Here is a 23,243-nt window from a genome sequence, read left to right as displayed (position 1 = left end):
CAATACCAGTCCATTTCAGCTCGTGACATAGCTTTCAGAATCACAGCAACTCACAAGCCACCACCATACGACAAACTGACAGATGAGTGGTGGTGTGGGCCTTATAAGGCTCTTGAAATCATTTGGTCTGGCTCTACTAAGAAAACCAAAATTCCATCCATCACGTTGTTGTTGTTAAGTGTCATCAAGTTGGTTCTGACCCATAGTGATCCTGTATAGGGTTTCCAAGGAGCAGCTCATGAGCTTGAACCACTGACCTTGCAGTTCATATGACTTTGCTGTCACATTAGGGGTGACTTAATTAAATGTTTGACTGAATATAGCAGGCTAATTTTTAAGTTGATATTTTTGTATTGCCCATGAATGGTATTATAACTTTTGGAAGAAAAAAAGTTCCCTGACCCTGATTTAGAGATATGAAGATACTAATAATATGACTAGAACATGTTGCAATTACAACTGAATTTGTAAGCAAGGAAGGAGGAAATAGAGGTCAGTTCTGATACTGAATTGCTTTATCTTCATTTCTAAAGAATTTTAATTGCATTTTTATCACTTCATTAAATTTTTCCATTTTGCTTGAAAGCAGTAACTATTCTTCTTAGAAATAGCCACAGGCTATGTTTGAAAAATCCTCAGATGAGATCCTTCTGAATTATTCATGCGAGAAAATCTCTATAGATATCCAGAAATACGGTGTTTGTCTGTCTCCATCGCTTAAAAACAACCCACTGCATTTTTGTGAAACAGCAAAATGGCTTGAACTGAAAACAGTTTTTAAAAAATATCACCCCCATTTTTCTTTCCACAAATCAAATTTGCTGAAGAAAAGTGTGGGAAAGAAAGAAAAATAGTGAAGCGTATGATTCTCTCTTACTGTGTAAGTATATGTTTGAAATCTGTTAGAAGGCTTTCTACTTAACTAAGCAAAACATTTTTTTTTCCAGCATAATAAACCCTAGTGAGCAAAAAAAATGTCACAATAACTACCCCCCCCCCAAAAAAATAAAATAAAACAACCAGCTTACTAGTCAGAAATTGACCAGAGGAACCTGAGGCTGTGATCCTTGACCACCCTTCAGGTCTGGAACGGAACACAGCCTCTTTCATCAAAGCAGTACATAGATATATATGGGACACAACTTTCAGCCAAGCAGTAAATGGGTATATAAGGGAAGACCAGCAACACTAGTAAGCTATGTTCACATTGAATGATGGCGAGGTCAATCATTCAAAATCAAAGGCGCCACATACACCCAAGGACAATGGTGAGAAGGGATGGGAAGGTGGGTGGAAGGGAAACAGGAGCCACAGGGAGGAAGCAGATGACTGATGCTCCGTGGAGGGGATTTCAGTCATTGAGATGAAGAAAGTGTGGTATTTGTCTGTAAACCTTCACTCAACTCACAATAAAAACTAAAAAACAAAACAAACAGTGTTGATGATGTTGAGTTGATCCCCACTCATGGCAACCCTATGTGTTACAGAGTAGAACCACTCCATAGGGTTTTCTGGGTTTTTACAGAAGCAGATTGCCAGACCTTTCTTCCACAGCACCTCTGATTGGATTCATACTGCCAACCCTTAGGTTTACGCCACTCAAGGATCACAAATATCACTACTGAGAGTTGTGACCATAACTCTGGGCTGCTAGACCAAACGGATATGAGTCGGGTTTCTGTTCAGTCCTCTGCTCATACTTTTCTTTTCCTTTGCAAGGAACGCAAATTTCCCAAGTTCGTTTCCAAAGAAATGGAAAATATGTACATTGAGGAGCTGAAGTCATCTGTCAATCTACTCATGGCTAACTTGGAGAGCATGCCGGTGTCCAAAGGCGGCGAGTTCAAACTACAGAAGCTGAAACGCAGCCACAACGCTTCCATCATTGACATGGGAGAGGAGAGTGAGAACCAGCTGTCCAAGTCCGATGTTGTGCTCTCTTTCTCCTTGGAGGTAAAAATCCCCAAACCCTTCAACCTTTCCTAGGCCAGCAAGCAGGACACAGGTAATTAGATGCATCACAATCAGCTTGTGTTCCCTCTAGAGCCTCAGGAGCAGTTATTAAAATAACTACTTGCTAAAGTTAGGTCAGCTCATCAGCAAGTGTTTTCCCATCCTTAGGATCCCAGACTTATCTAAAGGAAATGCAATCTGAAGAATCACCTACGAAATTTAATCTTGTATTCCCAACATGATTTTATGTTTCCCTGCCATACAGCAGTACTCAGGATTTTATAATGGTGACATACAATTTGGGGAGTTTTGGGTTTTGGCAGCTTGAATTGCAGGGGCAGTAAAAGCAATCTAGAATCATTTTTGTGGTGAATTGTAAATTTTCTTTCCTATCTCTGTCCTGGTGACTATATGGCAGAATCTGTTGTTGTGATGGGCTTGGGCTTTTTTTCAGTTTCTCTTAGCATCTAAAATAAGAACCCATTTGAATGGCCAGTGTTGTATCAGAATGCTCAAAGGGTCAGTGGATTTCTTTGTAGAATTTACTCACAGGTTATGATTAGTATACACATGCATCAGAGTTGTGGGAAGCTAGTTAAATCTGTAGACTCCTGGGTACTGAACCAGAATCACTAAAGGGTAGGAATATCAACCACCACTTTGGAAAAGAGTTTGACAGTTTCCATATGACTATCATGTGACCTAACAAAACAACTTAGGTATCTACCTAAGAAAAATGAAAACATATAAATGTCCCTAGCACATCATTTGTTTTGTTGCTGTTAACGGCTGTCAAGTTGGTCCCCAATGCCCGTAGCTCATGGTGACCCCATGAGCAGTAGAACAAAACCCTAACCAGCCGTGTACTGTCCCCATGATCCGTTGCAGACCAGATCATTGTGGTCCATAGAGTTTTCACTGGCTGATTTTCAGAAGCAGATCACGAGGCCTTTTTCTTCTTCTGGAAGCTCTACTGAAACCTGGTCAGCATCAGAGCAACATGCAAGGCCCCACTGATGGACAGGTGGTGGCTGCACAGGAGAGATATTGGCTAGTCAGGTAGGGAGCTAGAAATGTACTAGCAGAATGCGTGATCACCTCCACAGTTTAGTTCTGCCCCCGGCATTATTCATGTTGTTGTACTGTTGTTAGGTGCCTTTAAGTCAAACATGACTGAAAGGCATCCTGTGTACAACAGAACAAAGCACTTCTGGTCCCATGACATTATCACAGTGGTAGTTACGCTTGAACGCTTTGTTGTAGCCACTGTGTCCGTCCATTTTGTTCAAGGTCTTCCTCTTTTTCTCTGACCCTTTACTTTACCAAGCATGATGTCCTTCTCCGGGAACTGATCCCTCCTGATAACATGATATCATAATTCATAATAGCTCCAACTTGGAGACAATCTAAATGTTCATTAACTGATGAATGGAAATACCCATACCATACAGCAAAATACTATAAAGTAGAAACAAAGAGACAAAAAGTGATACATGCTAAGTCATGGACAACCTTGAAGACATGATATTCAGTAAAAGAAGTTAGACACAAGAAGCCACATATGTCATTGTATTTATATGAAATGTCCAGAAAGGGCAAATCTACACAAACCGAAAGTAGATTAGCAGTTCCCTGAGGCAAGTGGTTGAAATAGGCAAAAGAGAATTTATTGGAGGAGATTTTAAAAATAGTCTAAAACGAAATTATGATGATAGTCACACAAGTTGGTAATACACAAAAGCCCATTGAATTGCATATTTGAAATGGGTTAACTATATGGTATGTAAAATATGCCACAATAAAGATATAGTCATCAGAAAAGAAAATCTCTAAGCAGTGTGCATACTTGGAGTCTGACAGGTACTTCCGATGCACTCTAAAGTTTGAAAATCACGAATAGCTTAATCAAAGTCAGAACTAGATAAGGAAGGAATGTTATGATGACCTTCTATTTGGTGAGACCAGGAGAATATAGATCAAATATCTGTAGAATTAATTAGAATTTGTAAAGGCTGAATTAATTTTCCAGAACATCGAAGGGCTTGCTCTGAAGTAACTATTGGTGATTTGTTTTTCTCTGCTCAGTTCAGATCAAGAGAGTCTTGTTAAAGTGCTTTCAACATGCATTTTGCAGGATGTTTCTAACATGTATTTTGCAGTCAGAAGAGGCAGTATTCAATTAAATATAGAGCACTTGGCGTGTGAAAAAAATCATCAGCGTAATTTCACAGAAACTTTCTTTTTTTTTAATATTGCCACCTGAGGTATTGAAGACTTTTTCTTAGGTGTCTTTGAATTTGATTATTGCCAATTAGAGGTGGCAATTTATTCCCTGCTGCCTCTTGTCTTCCCACAGAAAGGGGAGAAAAAAGTCATTTATTGATTTTCATGAAGCTTTTAAATCTGTAATTTTCTAATTCGTTATCAGTACTGATTATTATACAACATAGTAACTGATATGTAGATGTGGGCGAATCTAACCACACTCTCATATGTACATGATTCAAACAAGCTTTAACTTTTGAGTGCAAATACAGAATGAAATGGCCTAAGGTTCTGAAATGCTTTTTAATTAGAAAAGTACCAAATTACACATCACACTAAAACTACCAGCAAAAGTTATTGTGTATCTCTTTGTGAATGTGTTTGGAGAGGGAAAGGGGAGGCAAGAGAGGATTGTCATCTCAACCAGGCAGACTGGGATTTGGATTTGCAGGTTGGTGCCAGACATAGTTTATATAATTATAGAGTTGAGAGTAAAGAGCACTTACCTTGGCAGTAAGGGGCCTGAGGTGTGTGCAGGATGCTGAGTCGCATAGCAGTGGGGCAGGGATGGGGAGTCCTCTGATGAAAATTATGATGCCACTACATGCCGGGGGCTTGACTCATACTAATTCAGTGACTCTTCACAACAATCTGTTGAAGCATTTGCAGACATGGAAATAAAATCTCAGGGAGGGTAAGAAACTTGTGCAAGATTGCACAGCTAGTGGTGGTGCGGGTTCAGAATTTGAAATGAGATGTTGTTTTAAGCTCCAAAACGTGTGCTCATTTCCACTCTGCCGCTAATATTGTTTCATTTATATGTTCTTCCCTCTGTACAATTGTACAGTTGAATGTATCATCTCATTTGATCCTCTCAAAACAGCCATAGAGAGTGTGACAGAGAGATGGGACACATATCATTACTCCCAATTTACAGATACTAAACTGAGGCTCAATAGATTTGAAAGAAAAAAGTCTCCAGGTAAAACCATTGCCCAGCATCATATGACTAATATGGTAGTCCTCAGAGTATGGTTCTTAGACCAACAGAACCAGCATCACTAGTGAAAATGTTAGAAACCCAAAGTCTCAAACCTATTGAATCAGAAACTCTAGAAGTAACTCTAGACATCTGTATTGTGAATTTTGAATCCTGGTTCAATATTTTGAATCCTGGTGTGTCTCTTTGAATCAAGTAAGTTAAGGGAACATATGTGTTTTGCTCACCAGTTCTTTGAAGTTTGTTGCCATTAAATCAGTTCCATCTCACAGCAATCCTGTATCAGGTTTCTGAGGCTGTAAATCTTTACAGGAGCAGAAAGTTTCATCTTTGTCTTGTGGAGCAGCTGGTGAGCTTAAACCACCGAGCTTGTTGATCACAGTCCAGTGCTTATCCTACACAGCCACTGCTCTTCCCCCTTTTTTGGAATACAATTGGTGATTAGCATTGCAGATGGAGTTTGAGCTAATAGTAAGATGTGCCCGGAACTGTGAATAATATGGAAAAAAAAGAGAATTGAGAGATAATGGAATGTGTTCATGAACTTTCTAAAGTCTCTTCGTATATATTGAACCATCAGATATTTAGATCCCGTAGTCCTTGTGTGGTACTGTAGGATAAGCACAGAAGTCAGCTGTTCAAACCCACCAGCCTCTCCTCAGGGATTCAGGAAAGACTTGGCAACAACTAGGGCTACAACAGAGTGTAACCGCCTTCTACATATGGTACATGCCCTAGTCCCCACTACTCCCTATTGCATCACTGACACCAGTGTTGAGTGCTACTTGCCCTTTATCTTGCTCCTTGTACTATCGCTTATATTACTGAATAAACGAAAAGTGAATTTGCCCTTTGGCCATGCCTCCGCCAAGTGCTAAATCAAAGCCTAGACTGTTTTTAAAGCAAAGTAGAAAAGAACCTATTTTTTTTAATGGAAATGAAATGTGATCCTGTGTGTTTAGCACAGAAAAGAGCAGCCCATTTCACTCTCCCTCTTTGGCTCCCATGAGCATCTAAACAGAGAGCCTTGTCTTTCTATCTGGGAGGCAATAAGCTACTGTATGGGAAATTACATATTCATGCAAGACTGGCCCCAGTATATAAGTAGAAGTCTGCCAAAAACCCATCAGATACCTGTTAACTTTGTAACTTTTTCTCATCTGTATATTTCCCTCTGGGTGATGCTGCACGTGGGCTTCAGCAATAACCTCCATTGTGTGTGATTCTGTTTCCAGGTGGTGATTATGGAAGTCCAAGGCCTCAAATCCTTGGCTCCAAATCGTATTGTCTATTGCACCATGGAGGTGGAAGGAGGAGAGAAATTACAGACTGACCAGGCTGAGGCTTCTAAACCAACGTAAGTTATGTTTCTCTCCAGAGGTTGCTCTAATTGGCTTCATTTTGATCAAGTCCATCAGAAAATCTGGTTTCCTCAGAAGGTTCTAGAAGACCTGTACCTTGTTTACTTTTCAAACTTCAAACAGGATGACTTGAATACATTTTCATTTGGCAGCCATAACAGGAATCCTAGTTCCTTCAAAGCAGAAAACCAAAGGACATGAGAGCAAGAGTCTTCTTTCTGGTGGTTTTAGATAGCCATCTTGGAGAATTAAGTCAACATTTCCATTTGTAACTATGATGCAGAGAAGAGCTTAGTATAAATGTTTGATATGGTTTCTAAATAATATTTTATTAACAATATAACAATTTTTTTCAAAATGTTCTTTTTATGTGCGACCATTATTTTTACAAACAGAAATGCATAGAAGGAAAGAGTGCTTTGAAAGCAGATTGCAGAGGGACCCGAACCAGTTTGTAGTGTCAGAATCAAAATAGCCCTTCCTTAAGCCATATGTGACATTTGACTTGATATTATATAAGTTGAGTAAGGGTTCATGGAGGTTAAGTGAGTAGAGCTTTCGAGACTGAGTGTGAACAGCTTTTGCAAGGACTCTGGGATAAACAAAGGCGAGGGGGACTTGAAAGAAGGCCAGTGGAGCTGGGGTACACACAACAATCAGGAAATGGTGCCATATGCTGCCAGACCATGGAGGTTCTTGTGAGACCACTGAGAGGAAAGCATGGAGAATCATGGCTAGAAATGTGTTTTGTGAAGATCTCTCTGACTGCCATGGAGGGGCCTGCGTCAAAGCAGGAGACCAAGCAGCGGTCCATTGCAGGAGTCTGCAAGAGAACTGGTGGTTCATTCATCTGGGTCAATGGACTCTCAGGCTGCAAAAATACTTGAAAGATCACTTGCTCCATTCTCTCCCTGCACCACCACCCCCAGCCTCACTGCCTTCCTTTTCTATCTAGTTAAGCCAGCCTAGACTAATGAGCATCTTTTTATTGTTGTTGTTAATTCATAAGAGTCACGAAAAGGGTAAATCCTACCAGCAGCTCACTGCCTCTCCTCCCCCAGAGCATTAGGAACTGTTTGGCAGAACATGAATAACTTACCAGGATGTTCAGACAAAATAGTTCAAAGAAAGCACTGAATGTTTCCAGAACTGGAGACAAAATCTGAGGACATTGTATGCCTTCAAGTGGTTCTTTAGATGAATAGGCAAAAGCCGCTGATGCTTCGAAACTGGGTGAAATTAATAAGTATTTGCGGGAAGTAAAGGAAACCATTGCAACTTGTCACACACCAGTCTCCCTCTTTCCACCGCCCCTAAATCTGGCAATGATGCTAGTTACTTTTTTATTGCCACTGATGAAATTTCTATTTCCCCATGCCCTAATTGTCAATGATGCCATTATGTTAGATTGCACTATTTATGCATTGTTTTTAAATGTGTATAATCTATGGGGGAAGAATAACCTATCTGGTGTTTCTGTGTACTACTTAAGATGTTGGCCCCAATGTGGTATCACAAAGATAGTGTGAAAAGAAGCCAAAAACTCTGCTTATTCGAACAGGTTGTTGTTTCATGTGGGCTGTTTTAACTTTAAATACAAATCATATTATCATATTGTATTTTAAAGTTTCAATTGCCAAGGTAAATCACAAGTTGATTTTTGTGTGCTTTGTTGTTATATTAAGTGCTATGGAGTCGGTTCTGACCCATAGCAATCCTGTAAAGAGTTTCTGGGGAGTGACTGGTGAGCTTGAACCGACAACCTTGAGATTCAAATGACTTTGCAGTTAGCGCATTAATCCACAGTGCCATACCAGGAGTGTGTGCTTACGAATGTATAAAATAGAGTTTCCGATGAAAAATAAATGTGGTGTGCTTGAGTTTACATACTTGAAATATTTATGCTTCATAAACTTAGGCACACCATTACATCCATATCCATATATATATATGAAACATTTTGCTTTTATAACAAGAAGTTTTTTTTTTTTTTAATTCCTCTTCAATCCCTGAGCAGAAGCTATCAAAATCAAACTAACAAACAGAAAGTTTGTTTTAAAATTCATTAAAATGACTAGGGTCAAGTCAAATCAATCATTAGTTGCTACCTAAAGAAATATGTTGAGAAGGATTCCAAGACCAAATCTACAACAGAAGAGAATCGTGTTGTGATCAGCTAGTAATGTGTGATAGAAAAGGAAGGCAAATGAGTGTCATGAATTTGCCATTTCTAGCTATATGCTCATAAATATTGTTGTTGTTAAGTGCCATTGAGTCAGTTCCGACTTATAGCGACTCTGTATAGGTTTTCCTAGGAGTGGCTGGTAAGTCTAAACCACCGATCTTGCAATTCAGATCAACCTTGCAGTCCAAGGCTTTGTGCTAAAACTCCAGGGACAGGTCTCCTCTGTCACATGAGATCACTATGAGTCAAAATTGTCTCAACAATACCTAATAACAATATACATCCAAAGAGATACATCTGAAGCTTGAAATCTACCATCATAGTTCTTCCTATCTCTCTTCCTTTATTCTTTCTGTACAAATTCTCCTCATAAGTGCTATTCATCTTCCTCCTAAACCCACAACTATTTTTTCAAGTACTCTTCTTCCCCTTTGTCTTTGTTATAGTTCAGTTTGGGTAGTTTTCCTCTGCCTCCAGTTTAATCTGATAGGATGAATGAGTTTTTTTTTTGTACAGATTTGTTTTCTTCCTACCTCCCTAGTGTTGACTTACCCAGAATCCTCCCCATAATTTCTTTCCTCTGCAGCTTTGTTTCTCCTTTCCCTTTACCCTCCTATTTACAGTTTCTACCATTACTGATCTCCAAGTGTACTCTCTGCACCTGGGTTCTGATTGTCCCCAAAAAAATGTTCTTATGGATGTTATTCATCTTTCCAAACAACTCCACTTTGTCATCAACTAACAAACAGAGTTAGCTCTTTTCCTGCCATATTCATGTTCCAGATCCTGTTTTCAACTATTCTTACCATAAGCTGTTGGAAGAAGTGTAGCCAGAGTGTTCCTTGGAGGCCATGGTGGCCAAATTTCATCTTTCATACTTTGGACATATTTTTAGGAGGGACCAGTCACTGGAGAAGGATATCATGTTTGGTAAGGTGGAGGATCAGAGAAAAAGAGGAAGCCACCCCCCAGCGAAATGCATTGGCCAAGTGGCAGCATCAATGGGCTCAAGTGTGGCAACGATAGTGGGGTTGGCCCAGAATCGGACAGGGTTTCGTTCTGCTATGCATAAGGTCACTATGAGTCGGTATCGACTTGATGGCACCTAACAACAACATCTGTAAGCTGATGTCCATTACTTTATACATTCTAAAACAAAAACATCCATCTCAGCTTGTTTTGTTTACTACTTATAAATTTCATTGTTGCTGCTATCAAGTGTTCCATACTGGTAACTGGAATCCTGGTATCTTACCCTGTTGTGTGTCTGTAAAGAATATGACTTGTCTTTATTTTTGTAATTATAGTCACAAATTCAGGAGTACATTACATAAACTGGTTGTTCAGGAGTATGTTCTTTGGAGCATTTGTTGTTGTTGTTGTTAGCTGCCATTAAGTTAGCCTCCTATTCATGGCACCCCAATGCACAGCAGAAGGAAATGTTGTGCCATTCCCATGATCGGTTGCAGATCATTCCATTGTGATCCACAGGGTTTTCATTAGATAATTTTCAGAAGCAGATTGCCAGACCTTTCTTCCTAGGTTGCCTACATCAGGAAGTCTGAAACCTTGTTCAGCACCTGAGCAAATTTCAGGTTTCTAATGACAGACAGGTGGAGTCTATAAAGGAGCTACATTTGGTTGAAAGTCATACCCAGGTTTCCTGCATCTCTGACATAGAAAGTGAGACTTCTACCATGAAACTACCACTGAGTGTAGACTACTTCAGGAAAAGCATGGCTGGAGGGAGTGTCATCAGGGTCAAGGAACTGTGGGAAACCACAGCTTCCTTATGACTTATTCAGTGTTTGTAGATGTTTTAAAGTTTTCCAAAATTTCCAGTGGAATTCTGGTGTAGTGCTGTAGGATGAGCATTAGACTACTGACTGCAAGGTCGGCTGTTCAAATCAATCAACCGCTCCTTGGAAGACCTATAAAAAGTCACTAAGAGTTGGAACTAATTGGGTGGCACTTAACAACAAAATTTCCAGCAGCAAATAGCACTGTTTTTCTTTTTATTCCCGTGAGTTCCCCAAACTTATTTCAACTACTACTTATTTATAGCCAATAGGAATGTTTGCTTCTTTTGGCTACATCTACTAAAGGTGGTTCTGAGTTCTCCTACACCTCTGTCTCGTCACTTACAACGACTCACCCAGTTTGGTTGTTTGGAGCAATCACATAATTCAAGGATGTTGTGGTCTTAGGTTAAATTTGCTCTCTGTTTGGGAAAAATGATGCATGTGTATGAGAACAGTGGGGACAGAATTAGGGGCCCCCACTTATCCTTCATTGTATCAGTCTGTTTGCTATGTGTGGGTTATTTTCAAGCAGATTGTGCATTCTCTCAAGCTTTTTGTCCTCTTCACCTGGGTTTTTAACTTGGAATACAAAATCAAAAGTTTTCATGGAATATTAAATTTAAAATAGTGCCTCCATTTGGCATTGTTTCTGCTTCTGGTGGGAAAGCAAGTAAAGGTGCTGAGGCAGGATCATTGAAATCCTATTAATAGAGCCACGATCTCAGGAAGAAAAGAAAATGAAGAAGGGAAATTCTCTGTGAGTTCAAGAACCCAGAAATATTTGTCCACCTCCTTTGAACTAAAGCAGAGGGCTTTTCTTGACATAAGGCAGCATTTTTCAAACAGTAGCACTCTTGCCTCTGCTGATATAGAAGATTATGTGAGGTATTACTGAGGCATATCACTGAGTAACGAGTCATGTGGTGAGGAAGTTTTTCCTTTTCTAATTATTTTGCAGTTTTTCTGATCATTGCAAGGAGAAAGTTTCATTTTGCTGCTGGTAGATCTTTAACACGTGTACAGGTCTCAAACACACCCTCTGCAGGCAACACGTGGTGTAGTGGGTTACGAGTTGAACTGTTAACCACAATTCGAATCCACCAGCTGCTCCACAGAAGAAAGATGATACTTTTTGCTGCCGTAGAGATTCATAGCCTCGGAAACCTTATACAGTGTCACTATGAGTCAAAACCAACTTAAAGGCACACATCAACAAGTCTTCCATTCTATGAGCATGGGATGTCTTTCCTTTTGTGTAGGTCTCTTTTAGTCTCTTGTAGTATGAGTCTCTGTTAATGTATGGTTGCAGCTGTTTCTGTATTATGTTTAGTAAAACTTTATTCACATGAGATATCAATGATATTGTCCAATGATTTACACGTTCCATTAGCTCTCCTTTATTTGGAATGGGCACAAAATCACTTCTTTTCCATTCAGCTGGCTAGATAGTTGTTTTCAAATTTCTTGGCATAGATGAGCAAGTGCTTCAAGTTCCCCATCACTTTGGTGAAATATTTCAATTTGTATTCCATCAATTCCTGGTGCCTTGTTCTTTGCCAATGACTTCAATGCACCTTGGACTTCTTCCTTCAGGATCAGTGGCTCTTGATCATATGCTACCTCTTAAAGGGTTGAACATCAACCGTTTATTTTTGGTACAGTGACTCTGTGTATTCCTTCCATTTATTTTGATGCTTTCTTCATCATTCAGTATTTTGCCCATAGAATCCTTCAATACTGCAATTGAGGTTTGAATTTTTTTTTCAGTTCCCTCAGCTTGAGAAATGCTGAGTGTGTTCTTTCCTTTTGGTTTTCTAACTCCAGGTCTTTGCATATTTTTATATAATATTTGACTTTGTCCTCTCAAGCTGACCTTTGACATTTTCTGTACAGAGAAGCTGTACTATATGAAGAAAAACACGGCATCAGAATTGGAGGAAGGCTCATAAATAACCTGCGACATGCAGATGATACAACCTTGCTTGCTGAAAGACAAGGATTTAAAAAACTTACTGATGAAGATTAAAGAACACAGCCTTTGGTGTGGATTGCACCTCAATGTGAAGAAAACAAAAATCCTCACCACTGGACCAATAAATAGCATCCATATAAATGGAGAAAAGATTGAAGTTGTCAATGACTTCATTTTGCTTGGATCAACCATCAACACTCATGGAAGCAGCAGTCAAGAAACAGACATGTTGCATTGGACAAATCTGCTGCAGAAGACCTCTTTAAAATGTTGAAGAGCAAAGATGTCAGTTTGAGAACTAAGGTGCCCCTGACCCAAGCCATGGTATTTTCAATAACCTCATATGCACGCAAAAGTTGTATAATGAATAAGAAAGACTATAGAAGAATGGATGCATTTGGGTTTTGGTGTTGGAGGAGAATATTGAAAGTACTACCACAGACTACCAAAAGAACAAATAGATCTGTGTTGGAAGAAGTACAAGCAGAATGTTCCTTGGAAGCCAGGATAGCCAGACTTGTTCTTTCATACTTCATACACACTGTCTGAAGAGACCAATCCCTGGAGAAGGATATCATGTTTGGGAAAGTGGAAGGTCAGAGAAAAAGAAGACCCCCCAACGAGATGAGATGGATTGGCAGCATCAGTGAGCTCAAACATAGCAACAATTGTGAAGTTGGCCCAGGACCGGGCAGTTTTTCATTCTGTTGTGCATAGGGTTGCTATGAGTCAGTACCAACTCGATAGCACGTAACAACAAGTATAAGTCTCATCGTATAAGTCTCCTGTAAAATTCCTGATAAGGTTAATCTTGTAAACTACAATATTGCTAAATTTTTCTATTAGTTCCAGCAGTTTTCATGTGGAATCTTAAGGGTCTTCTATTCTAGGATCATGTCATCTACAAACATAGATTGTTTTACTTCTTTTGAGCTTCATTTTCTTTGTGTTTTTTTGTTTAAGTTAATAATTTTGGTTCTGTCTTATTTTTTAATGTAGGCATAAATTGCAATGAATTTACCTCTGAGTACTGCTTTTACTGTGTTAGAAAGGTTTTTATGTTGGGTTTTCAAATTTGTTTGATTAACTTCACTTTTGATTTCTTCTTTGGCCCAAAAGCTTATCAGTTGTGTGTTGTTTAGTTTCCACGTATTTTCCCTAATATTCATTTCTGGCTTCATACTGTTATGGTTATAGAAGTACTTTGTGTGCTTTAAATCTTTTTATGTTTTTGAGATTTGTTTTGTGTCCCAGCATATGGTCTATTATGGAAAATTATAGATGTGCACTGGAGAATAACATGTATTGGTTTGATGCTGGGTTGAGTGATTTATATATGTTTGTTAGGTTCAATTCGTTTATGGTTTTTATTTAAGTTTTCAATACCTTTAGTGCTCTTCCTTTTAGATATTTTGCCTATAACTGAAAGTGATGTGTTGAAGTCCATAGCAGTATTGTGGATTTATTGATTTCTCTTTTCATACTAGTCACTGTTTATTCCATGTATTTTTGTGCATGTGCACATATATATGTAATTGTATCTTTTTGCTAGATTGACCCTTTTATTACTATGTAAGTCCTTCTTTATCTAATATAATAGATTTTGATTTAAAGTCTGTTCTATCTGACATCAGAATGGTTACCGCTGCTCTGTTTTGTTTACTAGTTATATGGAATACTTTTCTCCAGTCTTTTATTTTCAGTCTGTTTGTGTCCTCATATTTAAGAAGTGTTTCATGTAGACAGTGAAAAGCTGGATCATGTTGTTGGTGTTTTATTATCCATTCTGCCACTCTGCCTTTTACATGGGATGTTTAGACCATTGACATTTAAAGTCATTACTGAAAATAAATTGACTGCTTCACTCATTTTGCTGCTTTTTGGTGTCAGTGATAGCTATTGTTTTGTTGGGTTCTTGGTTTTTGCGGGGCTTTTTATTTTGTTTTTTTAATTCTGATTTTTCTGGTTTATGTATATTTGGTAGCTTTCTTGTGATGAACCTTTTTACTTTCTTCCATCTGTTCTAATGAATTTTATTCTTGGTGATTTCTTAGTGCTTACCTGCAGTTACAGCATGTTAATCATATGAACAGTATTTAACATACAATCTTAACATAATAAATCTATTCCTGAAATGCTCCTCCTGCCCAATTTTTGTTGGTGTATCTCCCTTAGCATCAATATACGAACTATACTTGATAAATTTACTTTGTACTAATTTCTTAAAAACTTGATGTTGAATTTTTGTGGGATTTAATTATTAAACTTGTTCCCTGGAAATATCATATACTTGGTCCTTATGGCAGCCTATTTTGTTAGTTTTCTGGAGATCTTTCCTCTCTCTTAATTTTCCCCCCTACGTATAGATTGATGTTATTGTTAAGTGCTGTCAAGACAGTCCTGACTCATAGTGACCCTATAGATGATTTCCAAGAGTAGCTGGGGGTTTGAACCACAGACCTTATAGTTGGTAGTCCACTGCCTACCCTACAGAGCCACACCAGGACTCCTATATATAGATATCATTATTTATTTAGTGTTCTTCCTTTACTTTGGAATAGTCCTTTGAATATGGGTCTGGTAATGGCAAATTCTCAGAACTGCTATTTGTTTGAGAATGTCATGATTTGTCCTGCATTTTTGAATAACATTTTTGCTGGGTAAAGAATTCTTGCTTGGCAATTGTTTTCATTCAGTCTTTTTTATATGTCTCTTTATTGTTTTCTGATGTTTAGAGTTTCTGGGGAAAAACTTGCTCTGATGCTTATAGTAAATGCAATAATGCAATATACCATACCAAGCCTCTTGGTATGATGTATTGCATTTTTCTCTTAATTCTTTCAACATCATTCTGTCCCTTTTTTTTTTTTTTTTTTTTTGGTTTTCAAGAATTTCATTAAGATACAACCCACTCCACTGCCATCAAGTCAATTCTGACCCATAGTATCTCTATAGAGGATTTCCAAGACTGTAACTCTTTACAGGAGCAGGCAGCCTTATCTTTCTCTTGATAAGCACCTGGTGGGCTTAAAACTGGCAACCTAGTAGTTCAGCGCTGAGCTTACAGTACCACCGAGAATATGCTACAGAGTTCATCATTCTGTGTCTTTCCTCATTGGGCTTGGTTCTCTGTTCAAGTCTGGAAAATTCTATTTCTTGGAAATTGTTTGTACCTTTATTATTATCATGGTAGTCTGGGATTCCAATAATTCTGGTGTAAATTTCTTAATTGAATTCCATATTTCCTTTTGGGTTTGTTCACTTTGTTCTTTTCTCTTGAGATTTGATAAGTTCCGTTATTTTGTCTTCTAGTTCATTTATTCTTATGCCTGTTTTAATGCTTTTATTGAGTGTTTCACTTGCTTTTTCTTTTTTTAATTTGGTTGTTTTAATCTTCAATTCCAGTCGTTCTTTTCAGTTTGTTTTGTTGTTGTAATTCTCAATGCTTGCAGTTTCTTTGTTGAGTCTCTCTTATTGTTCTTCCATTTGTTTCTCATATCCATTAGTTTGTTTTCTCCTTTCTTTAAACATATTTAGCACCGTAATATGAAAATTAACAGTTCTTTTCTTGAGTCTGGACTCCACAGAAGAAATTTCCTTTTCTTCATGTTTTGCTTTCAATTGGTTTCTTATCTTGTGTGTTTTACTATTTATTATTTAACTTGGACATGTTATCTTTTGTTTTCACTCTCAATTTTGTAACCTGGTTTTTGTAGTAAAAATTTCTGATTGAGTGCCCTGGTGATGCAGCAGCTAAGCACCCAACTGCCAGTTGAAAGACCCGGATAGGCACTTACCAGCCACTTTGCAGAAGAAAGATGCAGTACTTACTTCCGCAAATAATTACAGCCCTGGGAACCCCAGGACACCTCCTCTCATCCCCTCAGGGTTTCTATGAGTCAGCTGCTAGGGGCTAGGTATCTTATTCTAAGAACTTTAAGAGGGTACTCTTCTCTTTAATTTTTTTTCCCATGCTGAGTCAGGAGTTCTGGATGCTTGATCTCTGAAATTCCATGCACATACGTGGGAGGTGGTGTTAGCTGGTTTTAGACACTGACATGAGTAGTGAGGTTTGAATTCCTGTGGCAACAATGGAAGGGATCTCTTTGTCTTTCCCTGCATAGACTCATCTTAGGTATCTTTCTATGGGCCATTTCCTCTTGTGCCACTCCTGCAGTCTGGAGTATTCCCCTCACCTTCCTGCCTTTGCAGTACTTCTGGGTCCTAGTGCCCATCATCTTGACTCTCAGTGAGATTCAGCACCCCACTCTCACAGTACGTCTGTCTTGGCTCCCTTTCAATAGCGCTGCCTGTGAAAGTTCATGGCCAATTTGCATCTATTTTTTAAAAATGGGCTACAGTTTCCTCAGTTTAGCTTCCTTTCTGAGTCCCTGTTTGGGGTGTGGCAGCAATGAATGAGCGCTCTCAAGGTTACTGAGTAGACCGCCAAACTTCTGTGCCATTCCACTGGATCTCTCTCCTATTTTTGAATTCACCCTGACTCTTTAACACCTCTGCTTGCCTCCAGAAATCTAAGATCCAAGCCTGTAATGTTTTCATTACTCCCTGGGTTTGTTGATGGGGGAGTACACTAAAGCATCTACTCATTTTAGCCATCTCGCTCCACCCTGACGTTTGATTGTTTAACAAGTTTATCACTGTCTGTGTAGCCATCATGGTGGTGGTGTGCAGTGGAGTCAGTTCCAACTCATAACAACCCTGTATAAGATTTCTGAGGCTTTATAGCTTTACGGGAACAGAAAGCCTTGTCTTTCTCCCGCAGAATATATGGTAGTTTCAAACTGCTGTCCTTGAGGGTAGCAGCTCAACTCGTAACCACTATGCTACCAAAGTTTCTTTCATGAAGTATGGATTTCATAATCACTGCGAAATAGAAAACACAGTCAAACTGGTTCCTGCCATTTTCTGAGGGAATAAGAAAATAAAATGTCCTAAGTGAAAAGCTTAGCCATCGGTCTGGCATTTAAAAATGATACCCATTAAGATTTTGGTTTGTTTTTTTTAAATGTAACCATTTTCTTTTATAGCTTTCTTTTTGAGAAATTGTTTATCTAACGATACAACTGAGAATGAACCTGGTTCATTGTGCCTAAATTATTCATAGAAATGGAGTTCTATTAAATCACCCTCACATCAAGTCAGTCCTAACATTTTTCAGTTGCTTCATGTATCATCTTCTGAACAGGAAATAAAAAATGGTTTCTGTGTACAAGGCCTAGAAGTGTTTATATGGGAGGAGACTCTCTCTTTTAAATGGCTCTTTTGAAATCTTGATGTAAGTGAATCATGTAAAAGCAGAGACATGCATATTCCTGCAACAAGTGCATGTAGAGTGTTTTCCTTGTGCCCAACAATGAACAGCCAAGAATAATGTAGCTGAAGCCCTGGACTCATGGAACAAATGTTCTAGTAAAGGACATAGACAGTCAATTAATGAACAAATAAATATATAAAATAATAGCAGCTTAAAAAGACCAGCTCATTATGTGAATATCGGCATTTTGTGAAAATGGAGGATGATGACATCATTACATAACTGCTATATTACATCATTACATAACTGCTATATAACTGATAGGATAGTGGTTACGAATCGGGCTGTGAACTGCAAAGTCAGCAGTTCGAAACTACCAGCTGCTCCATGGGAAAAAGATGAAGCTTTCTGCTCCCGTAAAGATGTATAGCCTTGGAAACCGTGTACAGGGTCACTATGGGTTGGAACCTACTCGACGGCACTTAACAACAACATTACATCATTATACAACTGCCAAGTGCATTGTTATATAACTGCCAAACCGCTGAGAATCATGGCCAAGCCAAGTTGACACATAACTTAAGTAATCCCAGCTACCTCACAGTTTGGAATTTGTTCATTTCGGGTGTACATTGTTAATATGGAAAATGGATAGTAGGTTTTTCACTATTGTCATAATGTAAAAGGTTGCAAAATCAGTAAGTGAGTCATAGGTGTACATGTTCTTAAAGAAGTAAACAGCTGCTTTGGTAGAAAGTAATGGGAATGTGGGCTTCTGTAGTGACCAAGGATGTCCCCTTATAATAGATAAAGTTTCAGTTGACTCCTAAAGGATGTGAGGAAAACAGCCATTGGAGGAATCATGAAAAGAACATTCTAGGCTCAGAGAACAGCAAACGTGAAGGCTTTCAGCTGGGAAGAGACTTAATACGTTCTAGCACAGAAAGCAAAGCAATGTGACCAGATATTAGTGAGTAAGAAGGTGCATGTTACAGGAAAAGTCTGAAAAACAATGAAGGGACAGATAGGTTAGGACTTTGTAGGCCACACAAAGGACTTTGTTTATGTTCGGAGAAAAGTAGAATCATACTTTGAGATGCTCAGACACTGTCCTGCATCTCCAACTAGAAAGCATGGTTCAAAATCCCTGATGTTAATTTCAGGCTAGCTTTTGCTTGTCTGAGAGCTGGAGTAAAAATGTAGGCCGGCTGGGAAGCACAGAAACCGTAGTGTGGATAATGGGAAGGCATGGAAGGAGGGTGGGATGGTGCTAGAGAACAAGTTTGAAGAGGGAGCACCAAACTCCATTCCATCATGCACTTGCCAATGCCTTTTATAAGTCACCAAGCCTTTCTGGCCTCACTGAGTCCTAAAAAATGCCCCTTAGGATAAGCACTGTACTGCTAATAACAAGATCGGTAGTTAAATCACACCACCCTCTCCTTGGAAGCCCTACACAAAGTTGCTATGAATTGGAACCAACTTGATGGCATTTAACAACAACAGCAACAACCTTAACAATTGTATAAAGTTCTTTCATCCAGCTAGTTCAGATTAAAACCATAATCACATCACATAATCAGAACTTTCAGCAAGTCCTGTTGTTGTGAGCCATCGAGTCAGTTCTGACTTATAGTATCCCAGTATAGGGCTTCCGAGGTTGTGCATCCAGTTAATGAATTTTCTGGGACTAGTGTATATTCCAGAATTAGATGATCTAATGCTGGCTACTACTGTGTGGCAGTTAAACATTGGTGTTCCATCCAAACGTGACAAGTTCATGAAAGTTCTGATGTCATGAAGAGTCCAATCTTGGTTATGTATGAAAGAAGAATATATATATATTTAAATAGCCCTTTAAGGACTAAGTGACTAGTAGATCCGTTTCATTTCTGATTCAGCTCCTTGGGTGCTTATCTGAGAAGCTGAACTGCTACTTGGACCTAATGCTGGAGTAAACTGAGAACTGGACTGATTGTAATGAATTCAAGACTTTTCTCCCAAGTATTGAAAACTTAGTGATTAGGGAGAATATAGGAAGGATGCTATGTAATTACTTACCTGTAATGATGGGATGGGAGTCCTGGTATGGCGCTGTGGGTTAATATACCAGACTGCAAAGCTGTTTGAACTGCAAGGTCGGTGATTCAAGCTCACCAGCTACTCCTTGGAAACCCTATACAGAGTCACTGTGGGTCAGAACTAACTCGACAGTGCTTCACAACAATATAACAACAATGATGGGATGAGGTCCTGGTGTGGCACTGTAGGATAATGCAATGGACTGCAAGGTAAATTTGTACTGCAAGGTCAGCAGTTCAAACCCACCAGCTGCTCCTTATGGAAACCTTACACAGGGTCCCTCTGAGTTGAAACTCACTCTCCGGCACTTCACAACAGTAATACTGATGGAGACGGAGTCCTGGTGTGGCACTGTAGAATAAGCACTGGACTGCTCATGGCAACATTGGTGGTTCAAGTCTACCAGTCACTTAATGCCAGATTGCTGCAAAACTTCAATTTGTTTTTTAAAAAAAATACATATGATACAGTGATGTGTAATATAATGAAGTATGCTTGCACATAATATTCATTGTTGTTCTTAAGTGCCATCAAGTTGGTTCTGACCCATAGTGACCCTGTTTAGGGTTTTCAAGGAGCAGCTGGTGAACTTGAACTGCTTACCTTGCAGTTCAGAGGACTTTGCAGTCTGGCGCATTAACCCACAGCGCCACACCAGTATTCCTAATATCCATTGTTGTTGTTGTTGTTAAGTGCTGTCGAGTCGGTTCCGACCCATAGCGACCCTGTACAGGGTTTCCAAGGGTGTAAATCTTTACGGGAGTAGAAAGCCTCATCTTTCTCCCGCGGAGCGGCTGATAGTTTCGAACTGCTGACCTTAAGGTTTGCAGCCCGATTCTTAACCACTACGCTACCAGAGCTCCTTTAGTATACCTTAATTTTCACAAGAATGTGACAAGCTTAGTGGTTCCAGCTAAGCAGCTGCTCCTCAGAAACCCTATACAGGGTCACTCTGGTTCGAAACTGACTCGGCAGCACTTGACCACACCACTAACAAGAGTGATGGGATGCAGTCCAAATCAAACCCAAACACACTGCCGTCAAATCAATTCTGACCCATCAGAACCTACAGGTCAGAGTAGAGCTGCCCATAGGCATTCCAATGCTGTCATCTGTTTGCAAGCGCATTGCCTCATCTTTCTCTTGTGGAGTAGCTAGAGGGTTCAAACTACCCACCTTTTGGTTAGCAGTCAAGTTCTTAGACCACTGACCACCCAGGTTCCTTGGATGTATTCTGGAAGTTCTAAACCCTCACTAATAAGAAAACAGATGAAATTTGTTTTAGTCACTGTATAGAAAGAAGCATTTAGCGAGGGCAAGAGCACAAAGTCAGGAGGCAGGGCACTGGATCCATATCTATTTGGGGAGGTTATTTAACTCTTTGTGCCTGGGTTTCCACATTCTTAAGACAATTAAGTGAACTTGCATTTTATTAAATATTTAAAACAATGCCTGTCACATAGTAATCCCTATATTGATAATTAACTGTTATTATCATACTCATTCTTACTTGGGGGATGGAGTAGTAGTAGTTGTTGTTGTTGTTGTTAGGTGCCATAGAGTCGGTACCGACCCATAGCGACCTCTTATGCACAGCAGAACGAAACTCTGCCTGATCCTGGGCCAACCTCACTACTGTTGCCATGCTTGAGTCCATCAATGCTGCCATTTGGCCAATCCATCTTGTTGGGGGTCTTCCTCTTTTTTTCTGACCCTCCACCTTACCAAACATGATAGCCTTCTCCAAGGACTGGCCCCTCCTGACAATATGTCTGAAGTATGAGAGACAAAGTTTGGCCGTCTTGGCCTCCAGGGAGCACTCTGGCTGCACTTCTTCCAACACAGATCTGTTGGTTCTTTTGGCAGACCATGGCACTTTCAATATTCTCCTCCAACACCATAACTCAAAAGCATCAATTCTTCTATGGTCTTCCTTATTCACTGTCTAGCTTTCACATGCATATGAGGTTATTGAAAATACCATGGCTTGGGTTAGCTGCACCTTAGTCCTCAAGCTGACATCTTTGCTCTCCAACACTTTTAAAAGGTCTTGTGCAGCAGATTTACCTAATGCAGTATGTCGATTGATTTCTTGACATGATCCAAAAAGAATGAAGTCCTTGACAACTTCAATCTTATCAGCATTGATAAAAATGTTGTTTAATGGTCCAGTGGTGAGGATTTTTGTTTTCTTTACATTGAGATGTAATCCATACCAAAGGCTGTGCTCTTTGATCTTCCTCAGTAAATGTTTTAAGTCCTCTTCACTTTCAGCAAGCAAGGTTGTATCATCTGCATACCGCAGGTTGTTAATGAGTCTTCCTCCAATCCTGATGCAATGTTTTTCTTCATATAACCCAGCTTCTTGGCTAATTTGCTCAGCATACAGGTTGAATAAATGTGGTGAAAGAATACAACCTTGCCGTACACTTTTTTTAATTTTAAACCATTCAGTGTTCCCATGTTCTATTCAAACAACTGCTTCTTGGTCCAGGTACAGATTCTTCATGAGCACAATTAAGTGTTCCGGAATACTTATACTTCGCAATGTTGTACAAACCATGGAATGTATGAAGTATGAATCTGGGAAAATTGGAAGCTGTCAAAAATGAAATGGAATGCATAAACATTGATATCTTAGGCATTAGTGAGCTGAAATGGACTGGTATTGGCCATTTTGGGGGGATGGAGAGGATGGGGGAGAAGGGGCCTGGGCATAAGAATATTTGCTAAAATTGATTCGACACTTCCTGTGATCAAGTACTATGCTAAGTATTTCATTGTCATCATCATCATATTTAATATGCCGCAACTGATGCAAACATTGAATTTTAGAGAAGTTAAGTAATTTGATAAAGGTTGCAGTTTGAACCGAGAGCCAAACTCAAAACCTGTATTTTCATCCATTCTGCTATCGTACCTTTCTAAAAGACTTCATAAAATGAAGGTCTATTAATGGACATTGTGTACAAGCATATTTCATTATATTGTGCATCACTGTATTGTGTTTCACAGATACTCCGTTCTTTACAAAATTGAAGCTTTGTGGCAATCTAGCAAGTCTCTCGGTGTCTTTTTACAACAGCATTGTTCATGCCACATTATGGTAATTCTCATAATATTTCAAACTTTCCCATAATCTGCACACTTAATAGACTACAATGTAGTGTAAACACAACTTTTATATGCAGTAGGAAATCAAGAAATTTGTGTGACTCAACTCACTGAGCTATTGACTTTATTGCAGGGTCTGGATCTGAACAATACCTCCAGGGTATGCCTACCTATACTCAGACAAGTTCTCTAAATGGCTCATTTCCTTTCTGTGAATTCAGTTGTTTTGTGGGT

General features: G+C 39.2%; 1 protein-coding gene across 1 annotated transcript in view; it reads left to right on the top strand.

Moving 5' to 3' along the window:
• Nucleotides 1-23,243, top strand: part of CADPS (Ca++-dependent secretion activator) — a 755,300-nt gene that overhangs the window by 385,557 nt on the left and 346,500 nt on the right. The window contains exons 6-7 of the mRNA XM_006862100.1: nt 1,720-1,953; nt 6,454-6,575. Coding sequence (XP_006862162.1) covers nt 1,720-1,953; nt 6,454-6,575 — 356 coding nt within the window. The remainder of the gene's footprint in view (nt 1-1,719; nt 1,954-6,453; nt 6,576-23,243) is intronic.

Source organism: Chrysochloris asiatica, unplaced genomic scaffold (assembly GCF_000296735.1).
Source record: "Chrysochloris asiatica unplaced genomic scaffold, ChrAsi1.0 scaffold00046, whole genome shotgun sequence".
Lineage (NCBI taxonomy): Eukaryota > Metazoa > Chordata > Mammalia > Afrosoricida > Chrysochloridae > Chrysochloris > Chrysochloris asiatica.
This window is presented reverse-complemented; position numbering and strand designations above follow the sequence as displayed.